Here is a 27,968-nt window from a genome sequence, read left to right on the forward strand (position 1 = left end):
GGCTCCTGCCGGCCGCTGGGGGCGGGGTTTTGGGTGGAAGCCGGTGGGCGGCGCGGACGGGCTGATTTTCGCTATGGCGGGTAAGAAGTCGGCGAGGGAGAAGAAGCGCAAACGGAGCCGCGGCGAGGAGAGTCACAGCGAGCGGAGATGGCCCAGTAGCGAGGCCGGCACCAATGAGGTGGGCTCCCGGGGAGAAGGGGCAGCGGGGACTCCCGAGGCCTGAGTCGGGCCCGCTCTGAGACCTTTGACCTGCAGGTCCATACCATTCAGCAGGAAATATTAAAACCTCATTTAACTGTTAACTGTATGGATTTACTGCTTCTAAACTAAAAACTGCATGTAATTATCATTCTCTGCCAGCTCAGATACCCCTCTGTTCAAACAATAACAAATATATAACAGCTCTGTTCCCTTGTTTATAGCCACCAGCTTTTTACTGCTTGTTCACGTTTTCTTTTTGTCTCTCCCCTACTCTGGCACTCATTTTTGGAGCTTTTTTTTCCTGTTAATCTCGGACAATGGATTTGATTGAGTTTCAAAGCTTTAATCCGGCGCGTGGAATGCAGCATTGTACTAGTTTTGCTGTGAAGACGGATGAGCTGAATGGATCAGAGATAATGGGAACTGCAGATGCTGGAGAATCCAAGATAACGAAATGTGAGGCTGGATGAACACAGCAGGTCAAGCAGCATCTCAGGAGCACAAAAGCTGACGTTTCGGGCCTAGACCCTTCATCAGAGAGGGGGATGGGGTGAGGGTTCTGAAATAAATAGGGAGAGAGGGGGAGGCGGACTGAAGATGGATAGAGGACCGCTTTGCAGAACACCTACATTCGGTTCGCAATAAACAGCTGTACCTCCCAGTCGTGAACCATTTCAACTCCTCTCTCTCTCTCTCTCTCTCTCTCTCTCTCTCTCTGTCTCCCTCTCCCTCTCCCCCAATTCCTTAGATGACGTGACCATCCTGGGCCTCCTGCAGTGCCATAATGATGCCACTCAAAGGTTCCTGGAACAGCAACAACTCATATTCCGCTTGGGAACCCTGCAGCCCAATGGTATCAATGTGGATTTCACAAGCTTCAGAATCCCCCCTGCATCCCAAAACCAGCCCGGCCTGTCCACACCTCCCTAACCTGTCCTTCCTCTCACCTATCCCCTGCTCCCACCTCAAGCCGCACCCTCATTTCCTACCTACTAACCTCATTCCTGCCCCCTTGATGTGTCCATCCTCCCTGAACTGACCCATCTCCTCCCTACTTCCCAACCTACACTCACCTTTACTGGCTCCGTCCCTGCATCTTTAACTAGTCTGTCTCCTCTACCCATCTTCGATTCACCTCCCTTCTCCCTATTTATTTCAGAACCCTCTTACCCTCCCCCATTTCTGATGAAGGGTGTAGGCCCGAAACATCAGCTTCCCTATTCCTCTGCTGCTTGGCCTGCTGTGTTCATCCAGCTCTGCACCTTGTTAACTAAATGGATCTTCCATTTCTGTAAATCTAGCCTGCAGTTTTTATTTGTTCCAAATTACTTTAAAACAATGGATTGAGAACCACCCCCTTGAACACTCATACAGGGGATGCCTGACACTTGTATTAACAAATCCATTTCCTTACAGTTGCTAATTTTCATAGATCCAGCATACAAATATTTTCCTTTGGAGTCCTACAGGATAGAAACAAACCCTTTGACCCAACCAGCCATGTTAACCATAATTGCAAAGTAAACTCTTAACACCTGCCTGTGCATGGCCTGACTACAAATCCGATGGGGAGTCATCTTAGACCCAAAATATTAGCTTGCTGTCTCTCCACGGATGTTGCCTAACCACCAATCTCCAGCAATTTTTTTTGCCTTCTGTTTCGATTCCAGCACCTGCAGTAATTTGCTTCCCCCATTGAAACCTTTCCCACTCATGAACTTAGTCAAATGTATTTTAAACATTGTGACTGTACCTACAGCTAGCACTTCCTCTGGAAGTTCATTCCACAAACAAATCACTAACTGTATTAAAAAAAAAGTTTTCTTTCGTGACGTTTTTAAATCTTTTTCCTCTCACCTTAAAAAAAAAATGCCTCCTAGTCTTGAAGTTCCCCACCACAAGGAAAAGACACCTACTATTCACCTTATCTATAATCCTTGTGATTTTATAAATCTTTATATTTTTGCCTTTATATATTTATGTCCTTCTCTGAACTACAAGCATAGGCTGGAAAAACTCAGATAACAAAGTGTGGAGCTGGATGAACACAAGAGAACAAAAGCTGACATTTTGGGCCTAGACCCTTCATCAGAAAAGGAGGATGGGGAGAGTGGGAGGCGGATTGAAGATGGATAGAGGAGAAGATAGGTGGAGAGGCGACAGACAAGTCAAAGGGGCAGGGATGGAGCCTGTAGAGGTGAGTATAGGTAGGGAGGCTATAAGTACAAGAGAGTTGCAGTGGGAGAGAGATCCCCTGAAGTTTGCCCGGAGGGAAGAGTGCAACTTCGTCAGGTTAGGCATCCTGGAGGAGGCTTCGCAGTGAGTTTAAAATTGTATCAGAGATAATAGGAACTGGAGAATCCAAGATAACAAAATTTGGAGCAGGCCAAGCAGCATCTTAGAAGCACAAAAGCTGACGTTTCGGGCCTCGACCCTTCATCAGAAAAGGGGGATGGGGAGAGGGTCCTGAAATAAATAGGGAGAGAGGAGGAGGCAGATCGAAGATGGACAGCAGAGAAATTTTAACCTCACTGCGAAGCATCTTCCAGAGATGCCTAACCTGAAGAAGTTAACCCTCCTCCCTCCGGACAAACCTCAGGGGATCTCTCTTGTACCTGTCTGCCCTCCCAAACTCCCCACCTCTACTCACCTCTATAGGCTCCATCCACGTCCCTTTAACTTGCCTGTCTCCTCTCCACCTATCTTCTCAATCCATCTTCAATCTTCCTCCCCCCCGCTCCCTATTTAATTCAGAACCCTCTTCCCCATCCCCCTTTTCTGATGAAGGGTCTAGGCCTGAAACGTCAGCTTTTGTGCTCCTAAGATGCTGCTTGGCCTGCTGTGTTCATCCAGCTCCACACTTTGTTATCTTGGATTCTCCAGCATCTGCAGTTCCCATTATCTCTGCTAAAAAAACTCAAGTAGTTTTCACTGGAACAGTGGAATCTGAGGGAAGGCTTGAAAGAAGTTTATAAGATTATGAGATGCATAGATGGGGTTGACGGTCAGAATCTTTTTCCCAGAGTTGAAATATCTAAAACTAGGGGATATGCATTCAAGGTGAGAGGGGGAACAGGTTTTTTACACAGAGTGGTAGGAGTTTGGAAGGCCCTGCCAGAGGTATTGCTGGAGGCAGATATGATAGGGATGCTGAAGAGACTTTTACATAAGCACGTGAATATGCAAAGAATAGCAGAATATAGACCAAGATCGGGCAGGAGGGGTTAGTTTAATTTGGCTTCAGTTTGGCACAGCATTGTGGGCCGAAGGGCCTGTTCCTGTGCTGACAGTTTTATGTTCTTATAAGGTCACCCCTCAACCTCCAATGCTCCTTTGAAAAAGTCCCAGATTCCTTTTACAAGTCAAACCCTCCATTCCTGGCAGCAACCTAGTAAATTTTTCTGAACTCTCTGCAGCAAAGTAACATCCTTCCTATAGCAGGGCAACCAGAACTGCACACAATACTCGAGAAGGGGCCTCACCAACGTCCTGTACAACTTACCATTTCATCCCAACTCCTGTAGTCAAAGGACTGAGCAATGCAGGCAAGCGTGCTACATGCCTTTGTAACTACCAGATCTACATGTGATGCAAACTTCAAAGAATAATGTACCTGCACCCCTAGGTGTCTCTGTTTAATAATATCACTCAAAGCCTGCCTTTTAATAGTATAAGTCCTGCAATACTTACGAATGGCTATTTTAAATTGTCCTACAATATGCTCTGACTTGTGTACAACCCAACTTGCCAATAGACTCTAGAATGCAATCTGTTCACACACCAGGGTCTGCCCCTCAAGGTTTCAGGAAATCTTTCTACCCACAGTGTTGTACAAGTAGTCCCCAGAACTGCAAATAAGTTCTGGCCTGGAGTCTGTTAATGTGTTGATTTGTAGGCAAGTTGGAACACAGTGCAGAGCAATATAGAGGCATCATTTGTAAGTACAGGAAACTTTGTCAGATTGTTAAAATTACACCCTGTGTGAGATCATGATCGTAAATATGAGCATTCAAAGATCAGGGACCCCTGTAGAGTAAATGGGAGATTCAAATGCCTTAAGGTTCAGAAAGTCATTTTGCTTTATCATTTACTTGACTAAGGTTAAATTTGATTTATAAAAAGAAGTAATTTAAAGCTTTGATATTCATAACTAAGTTTTCTATTTGCATGTCCATATTCATAATGTTTGGCGTCTTTTTCTTAAAGTTTCTCTGTTGTGTGTGCATAATATTTTTGCTGTAGAAATTCTGTAACAGTTTTATGTCCTTGAAGTCAGGAAGAATTGCTTCAGAAAGAGAGATGACCAATGAGACCAGCGACTTGGAGGAAGGGGGCCTTGACCTTAGTGTTGCCTTGAAGCCAATCAGTTGCTACATCTCTGACAGGAAAGAAATGTTAGAGCAATGCTTCAGAGTCATAGGGGAGAGAAAACTTCAGAAAATGCTCCCTGATATTTTAAAGGTACTGCATAACAATAATGGATCACTTAATATGTCATTGTATGGTCTATAACACAATTTTTAAAAAAAATCCAGTTGAGCAAAACTTGATGTTTTCTGCAAAGGTGTAAATGAAAAGGGGCTTTTTATGCCTAAGCAGCTGCTTTGATTTTTGAAAATGTATGTGATGTGTGTCATGATCCATTTAATCTTATTTTAATTTCTACCTCTATTTATAGATTACATTTTAACATCTTAATTTTAGTAATATCACTTGATAATCTAGTTGAAATAATGGATCTGGAAAGATACATTTAGAGATAGACTGGGAAGGCAGGAAACTAGGATACTGAACTATTCTAGAATCAATTTCAAACAATGTTTGTTGATCTATCAAGTTGTTCAAAACTTGGAAAAGTAAATGGAATATAAACCAACTGGATTTGCCCATAAAGTGACCTTGAAGCTAGACCAGTTGCCGACTGCTCCAGCTTGGCTAAAACTTTCTTTTCACATTCAGTGGATTTTTGCCTCAAAGTGGTTTCTCTTATTAGCAGTGCCCATGTTATTATATTACCTTCTTTATAATTATTAGTAACTGCAGTTTATTGGCTGTTGCCTGGGTTATGTGGTGGGATTATTTCTTGCAATAATTGTGCCTGTCTCCGGCAGAACTGCTCTGTAGAAGAAATTAAGGCTCTCTGTTTGGAGCAGCTGACACTTCTGTCTGATAAGAAACTTCTCCAGATTATTGAAGGTAAGCAGTTTTTCTGCTTTTCCAGTGGAAAAGGACATACCATGTGCCAGAAAATAACTTATAGTGATGATCAGCAATTCGTATCATCCACAACAATGTGGACTCACCACTTAAATGCAATCACCACAAGAGCAGGTCAGAGGCTAGGAATATGCAGCGGGTAACTCACCTCCTGGCTACCTAAATCCTGCCCATCATTTACAAGGAACAAGTCAGGAATATGATGAAATACTCCCCACTTGCCTGTATGAGTGCAGCTCCAATAACACTGAAAAGGCTTGACACCATCCAGGACAAAAGCAGCCTGCTTGATTGACACTGTGTCCACAGCATCCTCTCCCTTCACCACTGGTTCTCAAAAGCAGCAATGTGTGTGATCTATAAGATGTACTGCAGAACTTCACCAAAGATCCTCAGACAGCACCTTCCAAACCCATGACCACTTCCATTTAGAAGGACAAAGGGAGTGATACATGAGAACACCACCATCTTCAAGTTCCCCTCCAAACCACTGCCCTAAATTGGAAATACATCACTGTTCCTTTACTGTTGCTGGATGAAAATCCTGGAGTTCCCTCCCTAATGGAATATAGGTCAATCCACAGCAGGTGGACTGCAGTAGTTCCAGAATGCAGCTCACCACCACCTTCTCAAGTGCAACTAGGGATGGGCAATAAATGCTGGTGGAGGCAGCAACACCTATCTCCCATTTTTAAGAAAAATTGTATATTGTACAACTCTGTATGTTAGCCCTTATTACAAGGTTAAATGTAGGAAGCCTTGCTTTCACTGGTGAGACCAAACTAGCACGATATTTAGCTTTTATTCCTTAACTGAGAGATATGCTAACATGGGAAGCAGTTCGGAGAAGGTTCATCTGGGGATGAAGGAGTTTGTCTTATGAGGAAGGATTAAGCATGTTATTCCTAAATTCATGAGATGTAAATAACTATGGGAAGAAGCATTCTAAGAATGAAAGGCGTACAGAAAACAGAGAATGCAAAGTGTTGCAAAAGAGTAGGAGAGCATATTTCCTAAAACAGTAGCTGCAGATAGGATCTTTGGTGAGACTTACAAATAAAACTACATGAATCAGTATGAGGGAGTAAGCTGGTTTCACGTCCTTGATCAAAGGTTAGTAATGGAAATCATGATGGCAGAGAACGGAGGAGAACAAAATAAACTGACCGTGTTATATAAAGCACAGAGTGGATCGGTGAGAATTGACAGAAACTGGTATCCAGTGCTCTCTGCAAAGTCGAAACATAATATAGCCATCCACAAAAACTACAAAGACCATTTATTTCGAGATGGTGTATCTACTTGCTTTCTTCCAAAGACATTTCCACAGAAGTACAATCCTCATTGGAATAGGCTGTCAAAGGAAATAGTCACAGCCCCATCTTTTGAAATCTTCAAGACCCATAATTTGATTATTTCAATGAAAACTTAGATCATCAAGACTCCCCATCCTCAGCAAGTCGTGACTGGTTTAGCAAATTTCATTGTTGGCAGAATGGGATATTAGTCAATGCAGTGATGCAGCTGAAGCAGTTTGTGTCCTGTTTTCAAGTTGAATTTAAGCAAAAGAAGCAGTCAGGGTGCTTTGACAGCTTATATCCTCAAAACCACCATGTAAAGTTAACATCTCAATATCAGAATAAATTGAGAGATTAAACTGTGCCATCTGCATCTGTTGATAAGTCACCTTTCACTCTAAAAGGAAATGTTGCATTTTAACATTAATTTTGGTTGTTACACTTTAACTGACAAATGTAATTAACTGTACACATTCAGGGTATGAGCCGTATTTTTCTTCGAACCAATGTGGTATTCGAACACAGCCACAGTGTAGAAAGAATACGAATGCCATGGAGGAAATATACAGTGTAGATTCATCTGGCTGATACCTTCGGGTTGAACTAATGTGTGGGACGGCTTGCGTTTTGGGGATTATTTTCATGTAACATTTGAAATGCTGGCGTTTTATTGACCTTTTAAAAGAAAAAGTTGACCATAAAGCCTTTATGGGAACCATCATGATGATTGAAATGACTTGACAAAAAATGAAGGATGTTGACATGACAGAAATATAATACTTGATCTAAACTTGTTGGAGCTATAGAAGATTTTAGTGAGGCCACATTTAGAGTATTTGTGCAGCTGTGGTCACCACACTATAGAATGATGTGGAAGGTTTGGAGAGATTGCAAAGAAGTTTACCAGAATGTTCCCTGCATTGGAGTGTATTAGCAAAAAGGAGAGGTTGGACAAGCTTGAATTGTTTTCTGTGGAGTGTTTGGAGGCTGAGGGGCCGACCTGACAGAAGTATATAAAATTAAGAGAGACATAGGTTGGATTGACAAAGTCATTTTCCCAGGTTGGTAATGTCAAATACCTAGGGGCATAGGTTTAAGATGAGAGGGGAAAAGTTTAAAGGAGATGTGCGAGGAAAGTTTTTTTACACACAGGCTGGTAGGTGCCTGGAACTCTCTGCCAGGGGCAGTCGTAGAAACAGATACTTTGGCAAAGTTGAAGAGCCATTTAGACAGACACTTGAACAAGCAGGGAATGGAAAGGATATGGACCATGTGCAGTTAGATTAGATTAGTTGAGAATAGCATCATAGTCAGCACAGACATGGTGGGCCGAAGGGCTTGTTCCTATGCTGTACTGTTCTATGTTCTAACTTTGAATGAATTAATATATAATTCATATTATACTAATATTAAATCTGTGATCTCTATATGCTTTATCTTTGGATAAGGATGATTAAATCTGACAACAGAAATTTTACATTTATAAATTCAAATTTCAAATATTCCAACTCAGCTGCAAGTTCTGAAACATACATTGCAATATTTAAAACTATTTTTATTCCAGGTGACGACTTTGGTTCTTCTGATACTGAAGAGGAAGTGGGAGAAAATGACAGGTACAAGAAATTGGAAACAGAAAGTCAGTAAGTAGGAGTTCTGAAATTTTCAGTATTCTAGGATTGGTTCTTGAAGGTGCTGCAGCAAACAAAAAAAAATCCCTTCGTTTATTTTTCTGTGAAACAGTTAACGTCATGTATGTACATATAATTCAAATAAATTTATATAAATGAAATTACAGTGTTCCCTATGGAGTCCCTTCAAAATCTTGTACATTATCAATGAGATGAGATCTGGGCACCACACCTTACAAAGGATATATGGGCCTCGGAGGGAGTAAAACGTAGTTTTAAAAGGATGATACCTGGACGTGAAGGGATAAGTTATGAGGATTGATTATACAAATTAGTCTTATTTTCTGTAGAATTTAAAAGGTCCGGGGTGATCTGATCAAAATGACTTGGGCAGCGCAACAGGAACAGCATCTCATGTTTCTTTGGGGAACCCTGCAGCCCAATGGTATCAACGTGGACTTCACAAGCTTCAAAATCTCCCCACCTGCGACCTCATCCTAAAACCAGTCCAGCCCGTCCCCGTGTCCTTGACGTGTCTGTCTTTTCTCCTACCGATACGCTCCTGCCACCTCAACCCTCGTTCCCCCCTTCCTCCCTACCGGCCTCATCACGGCTTCCTTGACCTGTCCATCTTCCCTTGACTGACGAACCCCCATCCTGACTCCCCACCTACACTCACCTCTACTGGTTGCATCCCCAACTCCTGGACCTGTCCATCTTCTCTCCACCTATCTGCTCCTTTTTCCATCTTCCATCCCTCCCCCCGCCCCCCTCTATTTATTTGAGTCCCCTTCCCCTCCCCTATTTCTGAAGAAGGGTCCAGACCCAAAACGTCAGCTTTCTTGGTCCTCTGATGCTGCTTGGCCTGCTGTGTTCACCCAGCTCCACACTTTGTTATCTCAGATTCTCCAGCATCAGCAGTTCCTACTATCTCTGGCTCAGTGGTTAGCCCTGTTGTCTCACAGCGTCAGGCACCAAGAGCTGAAGCTGTTTGGAGGGACTGTATGAACTCAATGGGCCAAATGGCCTGCTCCCACACTGTAGGGATTTCATGATATTAACAGAAAAGGACAATGCAGACAAACTATTCCCACCAGTTGGAGTTTCTGTACCTCAGGGGGTAAAACTGAGAATTAGGGCCAGACCATTCAGGAGGGATGTTTGGAAGCACTTCTACATGCAAAGTTGATATTTGGAACTATGTCCCACAACAGTGCATGGTGGATCATTTGTTAATTTTAAATTTGAGGAACATAAATTTTTGGTAAGCAAAGGTATTAAGCGATATGTGCCAAATATAGGTGTATGGAATTACGCCAAAGATCAGCCATTTTGTGATTGAATAGTGGAGCAGGCTCAAAGGGCTGAATGGCCAGCTCCTGTTCTAATGTAGATCATCTTTTATTCTTTTAAATCCCTTGACTATGGGCCCAGTGTTATGATGCAACTTGACAAGCCAAAAGGAGAGTTGGGTACAAGTTAGACACAGGAGCCAGCCTTATGCAGTCAGTCAGATAGTGCTGTGAAATGTTAGCATGGGTACATGCAGCTAACTGATGTCACAGCTCAAAATGACATGTTAAATTGATGGTCTGGCTTCATCGCTTTGTTCTGGCAGTTCATACATAAGACATTTTCTTTTATCCATCAGAGATCCCGCCCTCAGCCTGCTGATTTTTAAATTTATTTTTATTCATTCACGGGATGTGGGCCTCTCTGGCTAGACTGGCATTTATTTCCCCTCCCTAACTGCCCAGAGAGTAGCTAAGAGTCAACCATATTGCTGTTGGCATGGTGTCACATGTAGGCCAGACTCGGTAAGGATGCCAAATTTCCTTTTTTTCAAGGACATTAGTGAGCCAGTTGGGTTTTTCCAACAATTGATGGCTTCATTGTCATCATTAGACTTTTAATTCCATTATTTTTCTTGAATTCACATTTCACCATCTCCCATGGTGGTATTTGAATTCAGGTCTCCAGAATGTTTTCTCAAACCCTGAATTAATAGTCTACTAATGATATGTCTAGGCCTTTGCCTGTCCCTAGATTGTGCCTTCTAGGCTGCGTCCTTATTTCTATTATGCTCGAGTTGGCTTTAGAAAAACAGATTTTTTTCCTGTTACAAATGTGAATAACTACACACTCACCCACATTGTGCTCTGTCTGCCACCTCAGTTATTTTGTGTTTCCTTTACTTGTCTGTATCTGTTTGTCCTCTTCAAAGCTTTGCCTCACCACCTAGTTTGCTATCGTCAACATGTTTCAATGCATTATTGCCTGTCTCTTCATATCATTAGCATAAATTGCGGTTTGGACATATGAGAGTAATTTTTTATACTTCATTAATTCTGAGGCGCAAGTCGTCAGTCCCATTAACAAAATGTTGCCAAGGGCCTTTGTAGTAACCGATAACTTCAGCTATTTTTTAAATATCAACCTGAACATTGTAATGCTGTTTGAATTTTCTGAACAAGCTACTCAGTTGTATACAACTGCTTCAAAGTCTAATGGAGAGAATGAAGCCAGACAAACCATCCGTCAAGAAACTGGAAATGACAGTGGTACACCCAGCCCTGTCAACTCTGCCAAATCCTCCTTCCTACCATCTTGCAGGCTTGTACCAGAATTGGGAAGTTGTCCCGCTGACCTGTCGTGCAAAAACCTGAAATAATCATTCACAAGGAATCATACCTTGCAATTTACCAGATACTACCATCTTCCCTATCTCACTGACAACACAGGCCCCCAGAGGAAAGAGTCCTCAACACAGGCTCTGGAGTCCGTAAAGTCTCATGGTATCAGGTTAAACATGACAGATTGTCACATAGCCGCATCTGAGCTGTTGAGTCTCTTCCTCTCTGTTGAACATCAGTTGAAGATGCACTGAGATTGGCAAGGGTACTTCAGTATCCATTACCTCCACTGACTGAGTGCTAAAGACCTCTCTGCTGGACCTGTAGCAAATAATAAGCGAACAAGTGAGGAAAAAGCTGTGATGTCACCCTTGCCAAAAACCAGTAGCAGATGTATCTGTCTAAGAAAATATTGTTAGGAATACCCACCATACAGTCCGTGGGGAGATGAAATCCAGACTTCACGTTGAGAATACCCTCCGTCGTGTAGTATGGCACCTCTGCTGTTCTGAATGGGATTGAGTCCAAACAGTTCGAGCAAGTCGGAGACGGCATCCACGATAGACTGGCCAAGCAGCAACAGAATTGTATTCAACCTCTGTCTGCAACCTTATGACCTGGCGAATCCCCAGGCCAAGTCAAGGTAGCAAGTCTGGTTGAATGAAGACTGCAAGAGGGAATGCATAGAGCAGTATCAAGCATAACTAAAAATGATCTGTCAACCTGGTGAAGCTACAGCTCAATTTGTGCTTGGGGACCCTACAGCTCTCCGGACTCAATATTGAGTTCAATAATTTTAGGGCCTAAATTCCCGGAAGGAGAAAACAGAGTTAACGTTTCGGGTCCACTGACCCTTCCTCCGAACTGATGGTGGCTGGAAAAACCTCAGTTTATATGCAAAAATAGGGAGGTGGGTGGGGTAGGGGGTAAGCAATAGGACAGAGCCCAAACTCTCCCATGTCCCAGCCCCCTACCCCACACACAGGCCTGGTTACCACATAGGCTGCCACTACACACCCCCTGTTATTTGTCACTAGCAGACCACATTAACAACTATTCACCCTCCCAGCCTGATGGCTAGCAACTCCTTTGTCTGTCCAACTGTCTTTCTCTCTCTTTGGGCTCTATCCTATCGTTTACTCCCAACCTCATCCACCTCCCTATTTTTGGCATATAAACTGATGTTTTCCCAGCCACCATCAGTTCTGAGGAAGGGTTACCGGACCCAAAACATTAACTCTGTTTCCTCCTCCACGGATGCTGCCAGACCTGCTGAGCTTTTCCAGCAGCTTTGTTTTTGTTCCTGATTTACAGCATCCACAGTTCTTTTGACTTTTAACTCAATTTGTGCATGCGTGCCAAGCAGCATACTCAGCACGTGATAGAACGAGGTATTGTCACAGCCAGAGGTTCAGATCTGTAATTCTGCCACGTTCAGTTGTGTACAATAGTAAATAGTTAAACACCTTGCTTGAAGAGGAAGCTCCACAAATATCCCAACCCTCGATGACGGGGGAGTCCAAAACATTACTGCAAAGATAAGGCTGAAGCATTTGCTAGCAGCATCAGGCAAGAGTGCTGGGTGGACCATTTGGCTCGATGCCATAGTGAGAACACTAGGATGTTTGTCAGAGGATGGCTTTGACTTCTGTAATGTTCAGTAAATGTTGGAATTTTAGCTGATTGTTCCCAAAAATTGTGGATTTTTTTTTGCAAATACAATGGCAAATGTAGACAAATGTTAGATCTTAAATCTTTTGTAAAATTGCATTTGATTAGGTTAGATATGCCCATGTGAAACACATCATTGTGCCTGTTCAAAATACTCACTTTGCTGTCTTTTTTATGATCATGGATCGGTGTTATTTAAGATACTATTTTTCGATTACAAATTCCTGTGTTCACATTTTTAATATAAACAGTATAATTGCAGGATGACCTCCTTTCAGTTTACACGCACCCATATACATTGATGTTTCTTTTGTGATTTTCCATTATGGTTCTTTATTTATGAAGATTAAGCGAGTCTTTCTAGACTCGTCATTGATGCATTTGATTTGTCAGCAAGGAGTTGCAATTTAGTAATTCAAATGATTTTTAGATGTCAGCTTTTTTGATTTTGCTTTGGGAAAAAAAAATCATTGCTTTGCAGAGCCAAAATCAGATGCTTGTGGTGATGGGAATCATGAATTATTTCACTTCAAAGCACTTGGGCATGCTAGCACATTACTATTTTTACTTAGTTTTTAAACTTGACATTCTTGACTGTTTTAGAGTGATAAAACATTTTGCTGTATTTAGTTTCTAATTATGGTGTGTTTTAAAAAGAACTGCTAAACTTGTTGGATCAAGATAGACTAAAGTATTCAGCCTGGTGTTTACTACCCTGTCTAAGTCTGGGATTCTACCAGGATTGGCACCAATCTCCCAGGGCCCATTGTAAGTCTTTTGGAAGAGTTTATATCGAGATTTTTAAATAAGCCAATTCTATAACTCATTAGCAGCAGCAACCGAGAAAGGGGCAGGCTATAACTTCCACCATGATGCATTGCCCAATCAAGTGCAAACATTAAGCCAAGAACAAAATGCCAGATTGACTCCAGTTTGCTAGGGTTCTGGCAGGGTGTACTTGGATTGATTTGAATTGCACTGAAGGATGAGGCATGAGCTAAGTATGATGAGCATGTTGCAGGGGTTTGCTGAGGTCAATGTTTGGTTTAACTGTAATACTTGGACTCCCTGTTGCTTACAGGAATTTTCATTGCACATTTTGTGAGTGGTTTATCTGAAGGGTTAAAATCAGCCCAGTATACTAATCAGCCTATCGCGGCATACCTCCTGTTGGTGCCATTTCAATTGCATTCATTTCACAGTTCTTCAATGCTTCTTCCTTTTATCAAATACTCTAAAAATGTTGCTGTTTTCCAAAGCTGTCCTAACATTTAACCTCACTACTTTTCTCATCATTTGAAGCTTTTTACAACTTCCTACATTTTGAATTTGTATTTTCTTCTCACAACCTTGTACTTAATTGTTGTAATTAAAATAGTTTCTGTGCAGTTAGATTGTGATCCTTTCAAAGAGACAATTTGTTTAGTATTGCTGCCAGATTTTAAAGATTGGACTTTCAAAACTAATGATCATTCTCAGAACATATTTAGGTGTACCTAAAATAGTCAACTCCATGGAAGAATCTTTGACGAAAGAATTTTAAAATGTTAGGTTGTGTTGATAGTTCAACATTATGTTTTAAAATACTGAGCTATACAGTGCATTTATAACATAAATTATAATAAAGACAAAAGCAGCAAATCCTTAGGTTTTGCAGCATCTGTGGACAGAGAAACTGCTGACATTTTAAGGTCTGAACTCAAGGTGACTGGTGTGTCTTGTTCTGTTGTGCCTTGTTGTTGTGGAGGTGACAGCGTTTTTAAAAGGAACGGATACCCAAAGAGCAGAATCACTAGTCACCCAACTGTACATCAGAGACGTATCAGAGATGACCGCAAAACTACTCGGGCGCTAAGGTATCATGCTAGCCCACAAACCAACAACCACCCTACGACAGCTACTGACGAATGTAAAGGATTCCCATACCCACAACCAACAAAACCATCATAATATACATAATGCCATGCAAGGACTGTGAGAAACATCACATCGGCCAAACTGGAAGAAACCTGACAATAAGGATACACGAACGCCAACTAGCCATCAAGAGACAGGACCAGTTCTCACCAGTCTCAATACATATGGGCAAAGAAGGGCATGAATTTGACTGGGATGACACATGCGTAACAGCACGAGCCAAACAGAGACATGCCAGGGAATTCCTGGAGACCTGGCATTCCAACCAGAACTCCCATCATAAAACACATTGAACTGGACCCGATGTTGAGACTGCTGAAAAACAGAACTGGAAATAATGCCGACCACCCCAGCAAACAGATGCTTTGCCGGGGGCACACTAATGATGTTACCTAGCAGGGTGACGAAATGTCTGCGATCACACACACCGGCTCAGTGAGCAAGTCTACAAAAAGCAGGAAAGCCTCGGTACATGATGTTTGGGCCTGCATTCATGGAGTTCAGAAGAAAAAGAAAGATTTTATTGAAATAAACAGCAATGTGACCATGACCAGACAGTGGATGAGCAAATATTGATCAGATCAAAATGAAATGATTAAAGAAAGAGGAACCTACCCAATAAAGTAATAAAAATGCAACATGAAAAACAAAAAAGCCTTAAAAGGAGGAGGGATGTTATCTAAGACAGATAGTTCAAGAAGGCAGCTCACCAGTACCTTCTCCATTGTAATTGTAGATAGACAATAAATGCTGACCTAGCCAGCAAAGCTGACATTCCATCAATGAATTATTTTTTAAAAGACATCATCTGCTCCCTACAAACCAGCATCAGCTTTCTGTCTGTCTGAGGGAAGTATGTTGCATTTTTACTTCTGTGCTCTTTAACAACTGCCACAATTTGAATTTATGGAGTTGAAAACATCACCCAGCCATCAGCCATCTTAACCCTCCCTATATCAACACTGACTTTGATTAAACATCAAAATAGAATTAGTTGTCTGTCGCAACAAAACCTGTAGTCTTGAAAATCTCCTTTCTCCTTTACTTCCCTTATTACTGGTTGCCTATTCTAACTTTGCTTTATTTGATATCTTTTCCATTATCTCAAAACATTCCCATTTCAGATGCCCAGTACTGCACCAGACCAATCGCAATATTCCATGGGTGCATTTAGAACACTATAAGAAAAAAGTTGGTAGCATGTTGGAGAAATGCCATGATAATGTAGTGATGGCTGGTGTTTTTCTATTCTCATCTTCCTTGGATTAGGAATTGGTTGGTGGTGGGGTGCTAGTCTTTGTTATCCAGGCAACATGCCCTGAGATGTTGGGGAGTGCTGGACAGGATGGAGGCCTGAGGGTGGTTCAAATGTGGAATGAACTGCCAGAGGAGGCATTAGATGCAGGTACAGTTACAACGTTTAATGGACATTTGGAAAGGTTATGTAAGTAGGAATTAGTTTTTATTGCCACATACTCAAGTACAGGGATAAAGGTGTACAGTGAAAAGTGTACAATGTCATTGTTCCCGACACAGTCTTATTGACAAAGGTACCTAGGTACAAAATCATGGGTACAAAGCAGAAAACAAAAGAAATAAGGTTAAAAGTTTAACATTTCAGTCCTTCTCAAGTGCTTAGCCATGCTGGGCTTGCAGCCCCTACAAGAGTTTGATCTTCTCTACATTGGGCTGGATCTACGTGTAATGGGCACTGCAGCAGGTGTCGGGGGACCTCCATCACCAACAGCCTGGGCTCAATCTTAGGGGCATATGGGCCAAACACAGACACATGTATCAACTTCAGTTCCGGAAACCTGATCAGCATGGACAAGTTGGACCAAAGGGTCTGCTTTTGTGCTGTGTGATTCTCAGACTAAGAAGCACCCTGGGGTCTCCTGGAGCTCAGAGCTTCAAATTGGGAGTTATTGCTGTTCACACTCTCTCCACTGCCTGTGAGTTCCACGGGGCAATGAATCAGTGATTCCCCGTGGGCATTATAAAGAATATCACGCAGAGTGTATTTAAAGTGGACCTCCGTGCTTGCATGACCACACCCCTTTTTGGCATGGCTGTCATTGCCATGTTCTGTGATTTAAATGTCTAGCAACACAGGCAACAAGTTTGAAAAGTCTTGTGTATGGGTACATATGTAAGGTACGTGACGAGTTACGTACTGGGGGGACAAGCTGCTTTGGAGATGATGCAATGTGGTAGACAGTAATGGTGCCAGCTAAGTGATCCAGTGTCTAAGAGGGATATGACTCAGTCGAGAGAAAGGGGTTGAGATCCAGAGGGGGCTGCAAGTTTACAGACGTGGAGGCTGGTATACAAAGATCCAGTTCAGAGCTGTGATTTGGGTCCCAGTGGGGAGGAGAGGGTGGGGAATGTGTGTGTGGGCAGGTCTCTGTGAGGAGTTTGGGCTAACGTGGCTGCTTTCTGTCACTCTGTGTGTGCTTGGGGGTGGGTGGTGTCCCAATGTGCGGACAAGGAATGGTGATGCGTGTAAGTGGTAGTTAGGGGTGGATGGGTACCAGGAAAGAGCAGGCGGGCAGAAGCATGCATATCCTGGAAGTGATGGGGAGGTGGTGGAGAAAGATGAGTGAGAAGAGGAAAAGGGTGTTGAATTCCTGAGATGGGAGGCAGAACAGCAGGTTCGGGGGAAGAGGTGTTGGTCAGGCCCTGCGCAAAGCCAAGAGAGTAAGGGGTTGTTGAGTCCAGAGGAGTTGTCGATATTGTTGGCTCCTTGGAGGGGCATGGTGGTCACTTATTAGACCCTGGGAAATGGGGAGGGCAGGGGGGAGGCACTTGGTGTGTGCCACAAGGTGGAGGGGGGGTATCTTTCAGGTGACAGAATTAAGGAAGGGGTTTTTATGTCCTGCAGATGAGCCACAAATGGGGAAAGCAAAGGTGGAGGAACAAAAATAAATCTACGGTTCGGGGTTTGCACTGAAAAACTTGCACAGTTTGTAAAACCATAATTGGTCACCATCTCAGCATCATTACCAACTATTTCATTTCCACTGGGGGGGAAACTGCCAATTTCAGTGCTTGCCAAGGCCCAGCCATTTTTCCTGGTTTCTGTTCTACGCTTTACAGTTCTAATTTCTTAAATCAATGTGAATTTGAGGATTGCTAAAAATTGACTATTGTTGCAAATTTAAGGCCTGCAATTTGCGTATATGTAGCTTTCAGCTTATATAAAGAACATGAAAGATCAAGCCAATTGTGTCTTATAATCGAGCAAAATCTTGAGGGACTTTTGTTTCCTGTTTTCCCTCATGAAAGCTTGTGCCTTTTGATATTTGATATTCTTGTGATTCTGTCCTCCATAAGTGCAAGATGAATTTCAAAAGCATGTCTTTTTCAGCAATTCTCATTTTCCATAATACCATGTGACTAGATAAGAATCACGAACAAAAACAATATTGTTCAGTTATCAGTTTCACTAATTTGTCTTTTTGAATCTAACTTCTAAAAACAAATTCAAAGGTAATGGAAAATTGAGATTATTTAATGAAATGTGTGTATGTTTTTTGACTACACTACTCTTAAGAAACTAAGTGTTAGGTACAGCTTTTAATTGCACTGCAGGATTTTCCACATTGCTTTGATAATATTTTGTGCAAGTATCAATATTAGTTAATTTGAGCTGGTTTTATTTATATTAAAGAGTCCATTTCTGTGAGCTACCCTTTTGGTTGCGATAACATTTTTGTAAAATTTGTAGCATGTATTACTTCAAAGTGGCCACAAGGTGGTGGAAGTAGTCTTCAGAAGTTTTTCTTTGCCCTTGTTAGACCTTATGATTTATAATTTTATCTGGATTGTTACATATATTCTTTAAAAAAAGAAGAAAAAAGAACAAACTGTGAAGTTTTGATTTTTTTTCTCCAGACAGGATAATAATATCGATTCTACATCTTCCTTTAAAGAATGCAGTGAACAAAAGGCACCTGAACTGAAACAGGGTAAGTTAACTTGGCAATGTGGTGCTGCATTTAATTTTAAAAATCTTTTTATTTAATTTGAACATATAATCTAATATTTTAAAGTGAATTAGCATTTTACTAGTCAGCAATAGAAACAAAAACTAAAGTCGCTTTACCTAAGTTTTGGTTTCTTAATCTTATCTTAATCTTTTATTTCTATCACTTTAAATACTATTCATTTACCATATCAGGAATTTTTGGGTTAAGATTGTTCCAATATCAGAATTGGGTTACTGGTTCTACTGTTACTTAGCCATTTTATTTGTCAAAATGAGAAACAGTAAGAAATGAGAAATTAAAAATTATACAAAGCACATAGGTTAATGAACACTAGAGGGTGCCATTTCAGTTTTTAATAATGTTGCATACTTTGTATTATATGCAGTGGATTGCATTTCAGTCATTCTTCCTGATTCCTGATCCTTGTTTCGTTATAAACGATGTAATTTATTAAAACACTACAAATGAGTAGTTAAGCAATTTTGCATTGGTTAATTATGTGCAAAATTAATGAAAGGAATTTAAGTAAAGAAAAAGGAATCACCCTTATTGAATTTTTTTGAGGGGCAATTCCTTTTAAATTATCATTGTTTTATACACTTTTAATATATAATTTCCCTAGAGAATGTGAAGGTGAACTGGTTTCTTGAACTGCTTCAGTTAATGTGGTGGTAATAATCCCAGTGTGATGTTTGAGGAGGTGTTCCAAAATTAAAAGGTGGTATTCTTCCAAATTGAGATTATATGTTGCTTGGTGGTGTTTCCATGTGTCTGCTGTCCTGACCCTTCTGGGTGGTAGAGGTGAAAGGTTTGGAGGATAACTTTAGGAGTTTTGGTGAGTTGCTGCACTGTGTCAAACTTTATTCTTTATGGGATGTAGATGTTGCTGGCCATCCCTACTTACCAAGTGAGTGACTTGTTAGACCTAGGGATCTGTGTTGTTACACAGGTAGACCAGATCAGGTAAGGACAGCAGTTACCATCCCTAAAATGCAGTAGTTCAAAAGTACATAGCTGTTTCATGACATTGTGTTAGTTTCAGCAGTGGTAATGACACTCTTTCAGTTCCTCAATTAAAAGTTTTTTTGGGTGTTCAGGTACTTGTTTCCTTTGATCTGTGCAAGTGAAGGAGCATTGACATTGTCTACAGTTTAAAATACAAATCCCTTTGTAATTAAATAGCCATTATTTGTTGCTAATGAAAGAGTCTTCTTACATTGCTAGATTTTTGGGGATATCAAGTGTGATTAGTTTTGGAGGTTAATGTTTGTGTCCAGCACATATCACTGAAATTCAGCATAGTATTCACCTGTGATATAACTACATCAAACATCAGGAGGATTGAAGGACTTATTAGTAATTTACAGCATGATCAAGTGATGATGGAACATGTCACAAACATTAGTTTTAATTCCTCAAGTTTTATGCCTGGCCTTTTTAGATGTGTGTAATTTAATTGACACATACATTCTGACACAAACCGTTTAATTATACATTTTGGTCCATTGTACGAACAGCATTGAGGCATGTACGCTGAATCCTTTCCGGTTACCAAATCTTGCATTAACAAATATGATGGTTAATAGTCCTTTTTCATTTGACATATTGCAAGAAGTTAAATATTTTGTTAAAATTCTCAACTGTAAAAAATTGAAGCTCTTGACATCCTTAATTCAGTGGTTATTCACTGTTCATCTATATTAGTTATGAGTAGATTGTTTCTTTTAGATGAATCTGATGTATTAAAAGTATTTTCAATGTTTTCAGCTATTTCCAATCCTGCATATGACTGATTTCTAAACGTCTCAAATGCTCAAAGTTGAATGTTGATTTTTGTTTGCTTTACATGTTTCCCTTGCCAAACATCCTGTGCAGTGGGCATTTATTAGAAATTATTAGACTGCTTTTAGTCCTTTTTTTCCCCATTTATTTTATTCAGCTTTTTGTATAAATAATTTTTATTGAGCTAAAGTGTTATGCGACATGGTCCAAATGCTGGTATACAGAGTTACACAGATCAGCCATAATCTCGTTGAATAGAGGAACAGGGCTCCTGAAGCTGAATAGCCTACTCCTTCTCCTGTGCATTGATTGGTGCAGGCAGACCCCTTTTTTTAATTGATATCCAGCAGATTAGCAACCCTGAATATCCAAGTGGAGATAACAGAATACAAACCAAATCCCTTTGTGTTCAAATGTGTGTCTTTTTGCTTCACTGGTTGGTGAATTTGATGTTCACCCATCTTTGTTTCGTCTTATTATATCATATCCTAAATAACAGTCACTTAGTAGGTCAGTGGAAACGGGATTTACATCTTATTCTGCTTGACAAAAAAAAAGCTTGGAATGAAGAGTCCAATGATGACTATAAAATCATTGTCAATTGTCAGAAAAACCCATCTGGTTCATGAATGTGCATTAGAGAAGAAAACTGCTGTCCTTACCTGGTCTGGCCTATGTGTGACTCCAGACCCACTGCAATATGGTTGTCTCTGAACTTCCCTCTGGGCAGTTAGGGATAGGCAATAAATTCTGGCCTAGCCAATAACCCCTATCCCATGAATGAGTAAAAAAATACAAAATTGAGGAACTTAATTGTGTATAATGTTATAATTAAACTATTTTATTCTGTGTCATGAATAAGTGAAATGTTGATTGCATGAGATTCATGTAAATGACAAACGTAGACTGTGTTTGTGGTGAAGTGATTTCACAGTGAATATGGAATGATACCTCAAATGGGAGAATTTCAGATCCTTCTGTATTCCAATTTTTACTCTAAGCACAGATGAGTTATCGAAAAGACATGTAAGAATTGTTGTAACTCTAGAATGACATTCATATGCTCTGTTCAGGAAACTGCATAATAATACATCAATTGGAATTTTTCAGTGCCCTAACAGAGAACTCTGTGCAGTGAGACCCTTGTAATACCAGAGCTGTGATCTCCACAAAGACTGAAAACTTTAATAAAGGGATTGCAACTCCCAGTTACCAGTTTGAATTGTCATGACAAGACTGTATTCTTTTTACAGCTCTACTAGAGTAAATGAAAGGTAGTGGCATTCTACGCCTGCTGCCTTGTCATTCTCAGTAGTGGAGGTCATGGGTTTACAAAGTGCCCTGCAAGTCTCACAGCATCCTGACTAGGCACCGTATTAGTGCGCCTTCACTGGTGGTGGGTCAAAACCCTGTTACTCTCTTCCTAATAACTGTTGGCATTGCAATGCCTGCAGGACTGTAGTGTCTCACCACTGCTGTCTCTTAGGAGAATTAGGGCTGGGTGGTCTGACCAGTGACATCCATTAGCAATGAACAAATGTAAAAAAAGGTTGTAGGTCAAGTTAAGTGGAGACCATAGATTGGATTTTGAGAGATTTGTTGTTGAGCGGAATAGCCTTTCACTTGTGTGTGTGTGTGTTTGTGTGTGTGTGTGTGAGTGATTCTGTTCCTGTGCCTGTCTGGCAGCGGGGGAGAGGTGGGGGCAGTAGCAATGGAGAGCAGTGACATTTCTGGCAAATGCCTGCAGCATAGTGCCCCGACAGCCCCAGACACACCTGTTCCCTCCGTCACCACTGCAGATGTCAGATTGGTCTTCCTGAGAGCTGACCCAAGGAAAGCTTCAGGTCCAGACAGTGTCCCTAGCTGAGCACTCAGATCCTGTGGACCAGCTGGCAGAGGTATTCATTGACATCTTCATCCTCTCCTTCCTACAAGCCGAAGACCCCACCTGCTTCAAGAAGACCACCATCACCCCTGTACCTAAAAAAGCACATGCACTGTGCCTTACTGACTACCGCCCTGCGGCTTTGACCTTCATAATCATGAATTGCTTTGAGAGGCTGGTCGTAGCCCACATCAGCTCCAGCCTCCCAACCTGCCACGAATCCCTGCAGTTGGCATACTGACATAACAGGTCCACAGTGGACACTATTTCCTTAGCCCTGCACTCTTCTGTGGAACGTCTGGACAACAGGGACACCTATATCAGACTCTTGCTCATTGACCACTGCCCTCAACACCATTATCCTCTCCAGACTGATCTCAATACTATGTGAGATAGGAGGAGCTGCAGGTGCTGGAGAATCTGAGATAACAAGGTGTAGAGCTGGATGAACACAGCAGGCCAAGCAGCATCAGAGGAGCAGGAAAGCTGAACGTAGGCCCGAAACGACAGCTTTCCTGCTCCTCCAATGCTGCTTGGCCTGCTGTGTTCATCCAGCTCGACAACATGTTATCACAATACTGCGTGACCTTGGTCTCGGCTCTGCTCTATGCAACTGTATCCTCGGCTTCCTGACCCGTAGACTGCAGTCAGTGAAGATAGCCAAGATTATCCTCCATAACACTTAATGCTGGAGCTCCCGACTGTCCTCCTTGTATACCCATGACTGTGTTGCCAAATTCTGAACAAATATTTGCTGATAACACAACTGTGGTAGGACTGATATCAAACAACGATGAGTCAGACTACAGGCAGGAGATAGAGGGTCCGGTGATGTGATTCAGTGATAACAACTTCTCCCTCAATGTCAGCAAAAGTAAAGCACTGATCATTGGCCTCACAAAGAAGGGAAGCAAACACGTCCCCATCTACATCAATGGAGCAGAGGTCGAGAGTACCAAGTTCCTAGGAGTGATGGTAACCAACAACCCATCCTGGACTTCCCACATAGATGCAGTGGTCAAAAGTGTACATCGGGGCCTCTTCTTCCTCAGGCAACTCAGGAAATTTGCCATATCCAAAGGGACCCTCACCAACTTCTGCAGATGCACCGTAGAAAGCACACTCTCCAGGTGCATAATAGCCTGGTATAACAACTGCTCTGTCCAGGACAGTAAGAAACTACACAAGATGGTGTGCACAGCCCAGACCGTCACAGAAGCCAACCGTCTACCGTGGACTCCATTTACATGGCTTGTTGCTGCCAACAATATCAAAGATCCATCTCAGCCCAGTAATGCTCTCCTACAACCTCTTCTGTCAGCCACAAGATACAGAAGCTTGAACACCCCACCAGCAGGTTCAAGAACAGCTTCTTCTCTACTGTTATTAGACTGATGAATGGACTCTCTAACTTCAAACAATGTTGTTCTTGCCTCATGCACATCCTGTGCAGTGTAACCTGTATGCATCACTGTTTCCAAGCTTTCTCATCCCTATGATCTGCACGTCCTTGCTTCTTCTGATCTGCCTCTACTGCTCGCAGCCAAAGCTTTTCACTGTACTTAGGTACACATGACAATAAATCAAATCAAATCACCATTGTATTTCTATCTGTTGTGTAGACCAGCTTCTACCACTTTCATTTTTATCATTTCAAAACCTACTGAAGTCACTGTACTATTGCTCAAACCCAGGAATCACTTCAGATTTAAACATTTTATTTAACTTCTACACAATTAAAATGGAAGTTCAGAAGTTTGTCATCTAGAAGTGCAGTGGTTTTTGTGATTTTTAGTTCAAAAGCAGCGTGTTAGTGAGTGAATCAATGATCACACCTTACTCCATTAGCTTTTCTTCTGGTTCAATGAAATCCTACAGCATAGAAGTCTTTGCTTAAACTGATTAATTTTATATCAGTGATACCAAAAACTTGTATGTGTGAAATATTACTAGTTCAGTAACGTATGAAATTTGGAAATAGTGAAGCAATAATTGGGTTTTCCCGTTACGTTCTAGTTATGAATTATTTATAAAAATCTTTAGCAAGATGTGTTTTTTTTGTGTTTCTGGTAATTGATATAATGTGTTGATTGGTCAATAATCTGCATTTGTTCTTTCTGAATCAGGTGGAGGCTCTGGGGATGAAAGTGATGCCCTTAGCATTAATGCTGAAACGTACGATAGTGACATAGAACAAAACTGCAATGATCAGGAAGACAACACAGATGTGGTACCTCAGAAAAGTACGGCTGCTCGTGCTGGTGTTGAAGATGAAATACAAAAAGACATTGAAAAGAGCGTAAAGGAGATTTTAGGCCTGTCGAGCTCCATCACAGGGAGACGTCAATCAGCTGGTTCTCCTAATCCTGACAGGGATGGTCTTCAGCCTTCAGCACAGCAACTGGAATTACTTGAGTTGGAAATGCGGGCCAGGGCAATTAAAGCTCTCATGAGAGCTGGTGACACCAAAACACAACCTTAGGAGCTAAAACCGTTTGTCCACCAATGAAGAGAAGGTGTGCTGTGTTGCACGTGGAGCCCAATAGAATTCTCTGATGTTTTCACTCACCCTATTTCTCCCATCCCTCAAATTGGAAATTTACTTTGTGCATCATCTCTGCTAGTATTTTTTTAAAAATGTTAGTCTATTTATCATATTTGAAGTCCATTAGTTATCTATTTTTCAGGATTACGTTATGGATCACAACTTTACTGTTATAACCACTTTGTAAAAAAAAGTCATTCTGTGATAATATTCTGTAATATATTGAATTTCTATGACGTTCATGTATGTTGTACCTGAAGGCTGATTGCCTGTTTGTGAAATGGTAAATGGCTTTTCTTCATTTATTCAAATATTTACATCCTAATGCTGATGTAGATGTTGAGATATTTATCAACTTTTAACTAATGGGAAATGAATACGCATTTGTGTAAAGTCTTACCATTTGATTTGAGCCAGCATTTTGGAGGAAAATTCAGAAGGGGAAACAAATCTCATGAGTTAAAGAGTAAAAAATAGTATTTAAAATGTGTTAAAATATGTCTTGTCATGCTGAGCGCTGTTATAAAATTACAATGGTTTTGAATGTCATTCTTTGCGCATATCTGACAATAGTAAGAGGTCATGTTTTTAAGCCCCAGTTGAAGTGGGTAATGTTCTAAATTGAGAGTATCAAAAAATATTTAAACAGGATTTTAAGCATAGCAACCAGATGCATTTTGGAGCAAGGAGCTCTCCTAAATACCGAATATTTGGATCTTATATTCATAATGTAGAAATAGCCAGAGAATATATTTACCCAGTTAACTTTTTCAACAAGAGAAAAGTTGACTAAAAATTGAAATTAAGACCGCTCATGCTTTATTTACTTTTTTTAAGGTTAACTTCAACACACTGAAGATATAGTATGCTGGCCTATAATTGCATAGATCAGTGGAATTAAATATGTATATTTTTCAGTATAGTGGGGCATGAAGCAGTCAATTCCTAAATGATCTGAAATTGCCCATTGAAAATATGTAAAATATATTTTAATTTGATAAGAGGGAAGTCCTATGGTTTCTTTTGCTGAAATCTCTATTTTCAAGGTTAGTTCTTAGAATTCTGCTTCCAATTCAGAAAACATACTGTTTAGATATTTTTCTAATCAACCTTTCAGAAATCTTCTGACAAATTTCCGAAGAAGCTGGGACTTGTACCCAGGCCTTCTGGCCCAGAAGTGGGGAAATACCATCGTCCACACACCCCTAATATTCTAGGTTTATGTAATAGAAGAGTGTTGCATTATTTTAAAACTATTTTTGCAAACAGTTGCTTATTATTTTAGGAAATGTATTATTTCTTGATTGAAAAGTGTTTTTTTCATTAGGAAAACACCCCATTACTTCTAATTTTTGGAAATCCTACGCTACAGATAGTATCAAACTTTATATCCCAATTTCGCCCCTTTAAGCAGGACGGAACAGAATTTGCCACAATATTGAAAGTGGCCACATGCATTTATCTAAATGCAACAGAGCAATTATTTCCCCCACTGTCAGATTTCCGAACATTCCCCTGGAAAACAGAATGGCATTTTCTAGTGTTTACTTTTATGTCAGTTGTGGGTTGTTGTCATTCTCTCAGCTGTCTGTATTCAAATATAATTAAACTGCAGTTTTTTTTAATAACTTGTATGTTTATGTTTAGTATTGGGTTGGTTTGAATCATACAGGCTTGCTTTACCTAACCAACTAGTAATTGTAAATGAGTTGGTATTTACACCTGGATGACTGAAGCACTGTTTTCAATATGTATTTGGCCTCATGGTATTTTTAATAAGATCAACAATTACTATTAAATTCATTAGCTTACAATGTCATATTGAAGCAAGCTCGCTGAGAATCCTTAATGGGGTGCCAAAGACTTTCAGAGTCATACAGCACAGAAACAGACCCTTTGATCTAACTGGTCTATGCTGACCATAAATAAACTCGTCCCATCTGCTTGTCCTTGGCCCATATCCCGCCGCATGTTTCTTATGCATGTAGTTGTCTAACTGCCTTTTAAACATTGTAACTGTACCCACATCCATCACTTCCAATGGAAATTCATTGCACAGATGAACTACTCTGTAAAAAGTCTTCCCTCCTGTCTTTTTTAATCTCTCCCCTCTCACCTTAAAGATATGCTGCATCATCTTGAAATCCTCCACCCTGAGGAGAGAACACCTGACATTCACCACCTCACTTCAAATCAAAATTGAGTATTTTTAAAATTTAAGTACGCATTAGGTTTTCTTTCCATTCCTTCCCTTTGTTTTCTATATTTGCTTTTTTAAATCTGCCCATCTAATTGTTCCGAATTTAATCTTTTTTTGAAAGCTCCCTATTGTCTGGTTGGAGACATACCGCTGATAATTATATCATCCTAAAGATTGATCAGAACCTAGAGCGGTAGTTTTTTTGATAAATCTCAGTTTGGACACAACATAAATCATAAATATTGCCTTTTTATTATTCTGGATGTCGAGAGCAGTTTAGGCCTGTAAATTGTTGGAGTATTATCATCTTTTTTGTTTAAGGCAACTCTCTGATTTTGTTGTTTTGAGTTCTGGCGTAGAATCATAGAACCCTTGCTGTGTGAAAACAGACCGTTCAGCCCAATAAGTCCACACTGTCTCTCTCAAATGCATCTCACCCAGACTCACCACAACCCCCTATCCCTGTATTTCCAATAGTTAATTCACCGAACCTGCATATCACTGAACCCTACAGGCAATTTAGCATGGCCAATCCTGGGAGAATGTGCAAACAGCACACACACACACACCGCTAGGATGGAGCCCAGGTCCCTGACACTGTGAGGTAGTGATGCCAACCACTATGTAAGCATGCTGCCCCAACTCAGCCCCAGAAATACAACTAGTACAGAATTGAAGATATTTTGATCAAAAGTGAATAATTTAAAGCCAAAAGTGCAAGTAGGACCAAATAGCTCAAAAATTAAAAGTATAATTTAGGAGAAAGGAATTCAGTTACATTTTAGATAATGGGAACTGCAGATGCTGGAGATTCCAAGATAATAAAATGTGAGGCTGGATGAACACAGCAGGCCAAGCAGCATCCCAGGAGCACATTGCTGCTTGGCCTGCTGTGTTCATCCAGCCTCACATTTTATTATCTCAGTTACATTTTAAGCAGGTTTTATGAAGTCAGTACGTTGTTTGAGTTTTGCATTGGATATGTATACCTTAGACCAG

The 27,968-nt window shown here is 40.9% G+C and overlaps 1 protein-coding gene across 2 annotated transcripts; it reads left to right on the top strand.

Annotated features, from left to right (window-relative positions):
- Positions 1–26,397, top strand: LOC125451276 (caspase activity and apoptosis inhibitor 1). 2 transcript variants are annotated; one of them, XM_048528231.2, is made up of 6 exons: positions 1–80; positions 4,474–4,662; positions 5,313–5,397; positions 8,281–8,359; positions 18,463–18,536; positions 24,351–26,397. In XM_048528231.2, exons 2-6 carry the CDS (start codon positions 4,501–4,503, stop codon positions 24,704–24,706), a joined length of 756 nt encoding a protein of 251 aa, XP_048384188.1. In that variant the 5' UTR covers positions 1–80; positions 4,474–4,500; the 3' UTR covers positions 24,707–26,397. The 2 variants fall into 2 exon arrangements, with proteins under 2 accessions (XP_048384188.1, XP_048384187.1); XM_048528230.2 differs by having other exon boundaries at positions 5–178.
- Positions 26,398–27,968: the final 1,571 nt, after the last annotated feature.

This window comes from Stegostoma tigrinum, chromosome 3 (genome assembly GCF_030684315.1).
Source record: "Stegostoma tigrinum isolate sSteTig4 chromosome 3, sSteTig4.hap1, whole genome shotgun sequence".
NCBI lineage: Eukaryota > Metazoa > Chordata > Chondrichthyes > Orectolobiformes > Stegostomatidae > Stegostoma > Stegostoma tigrinum.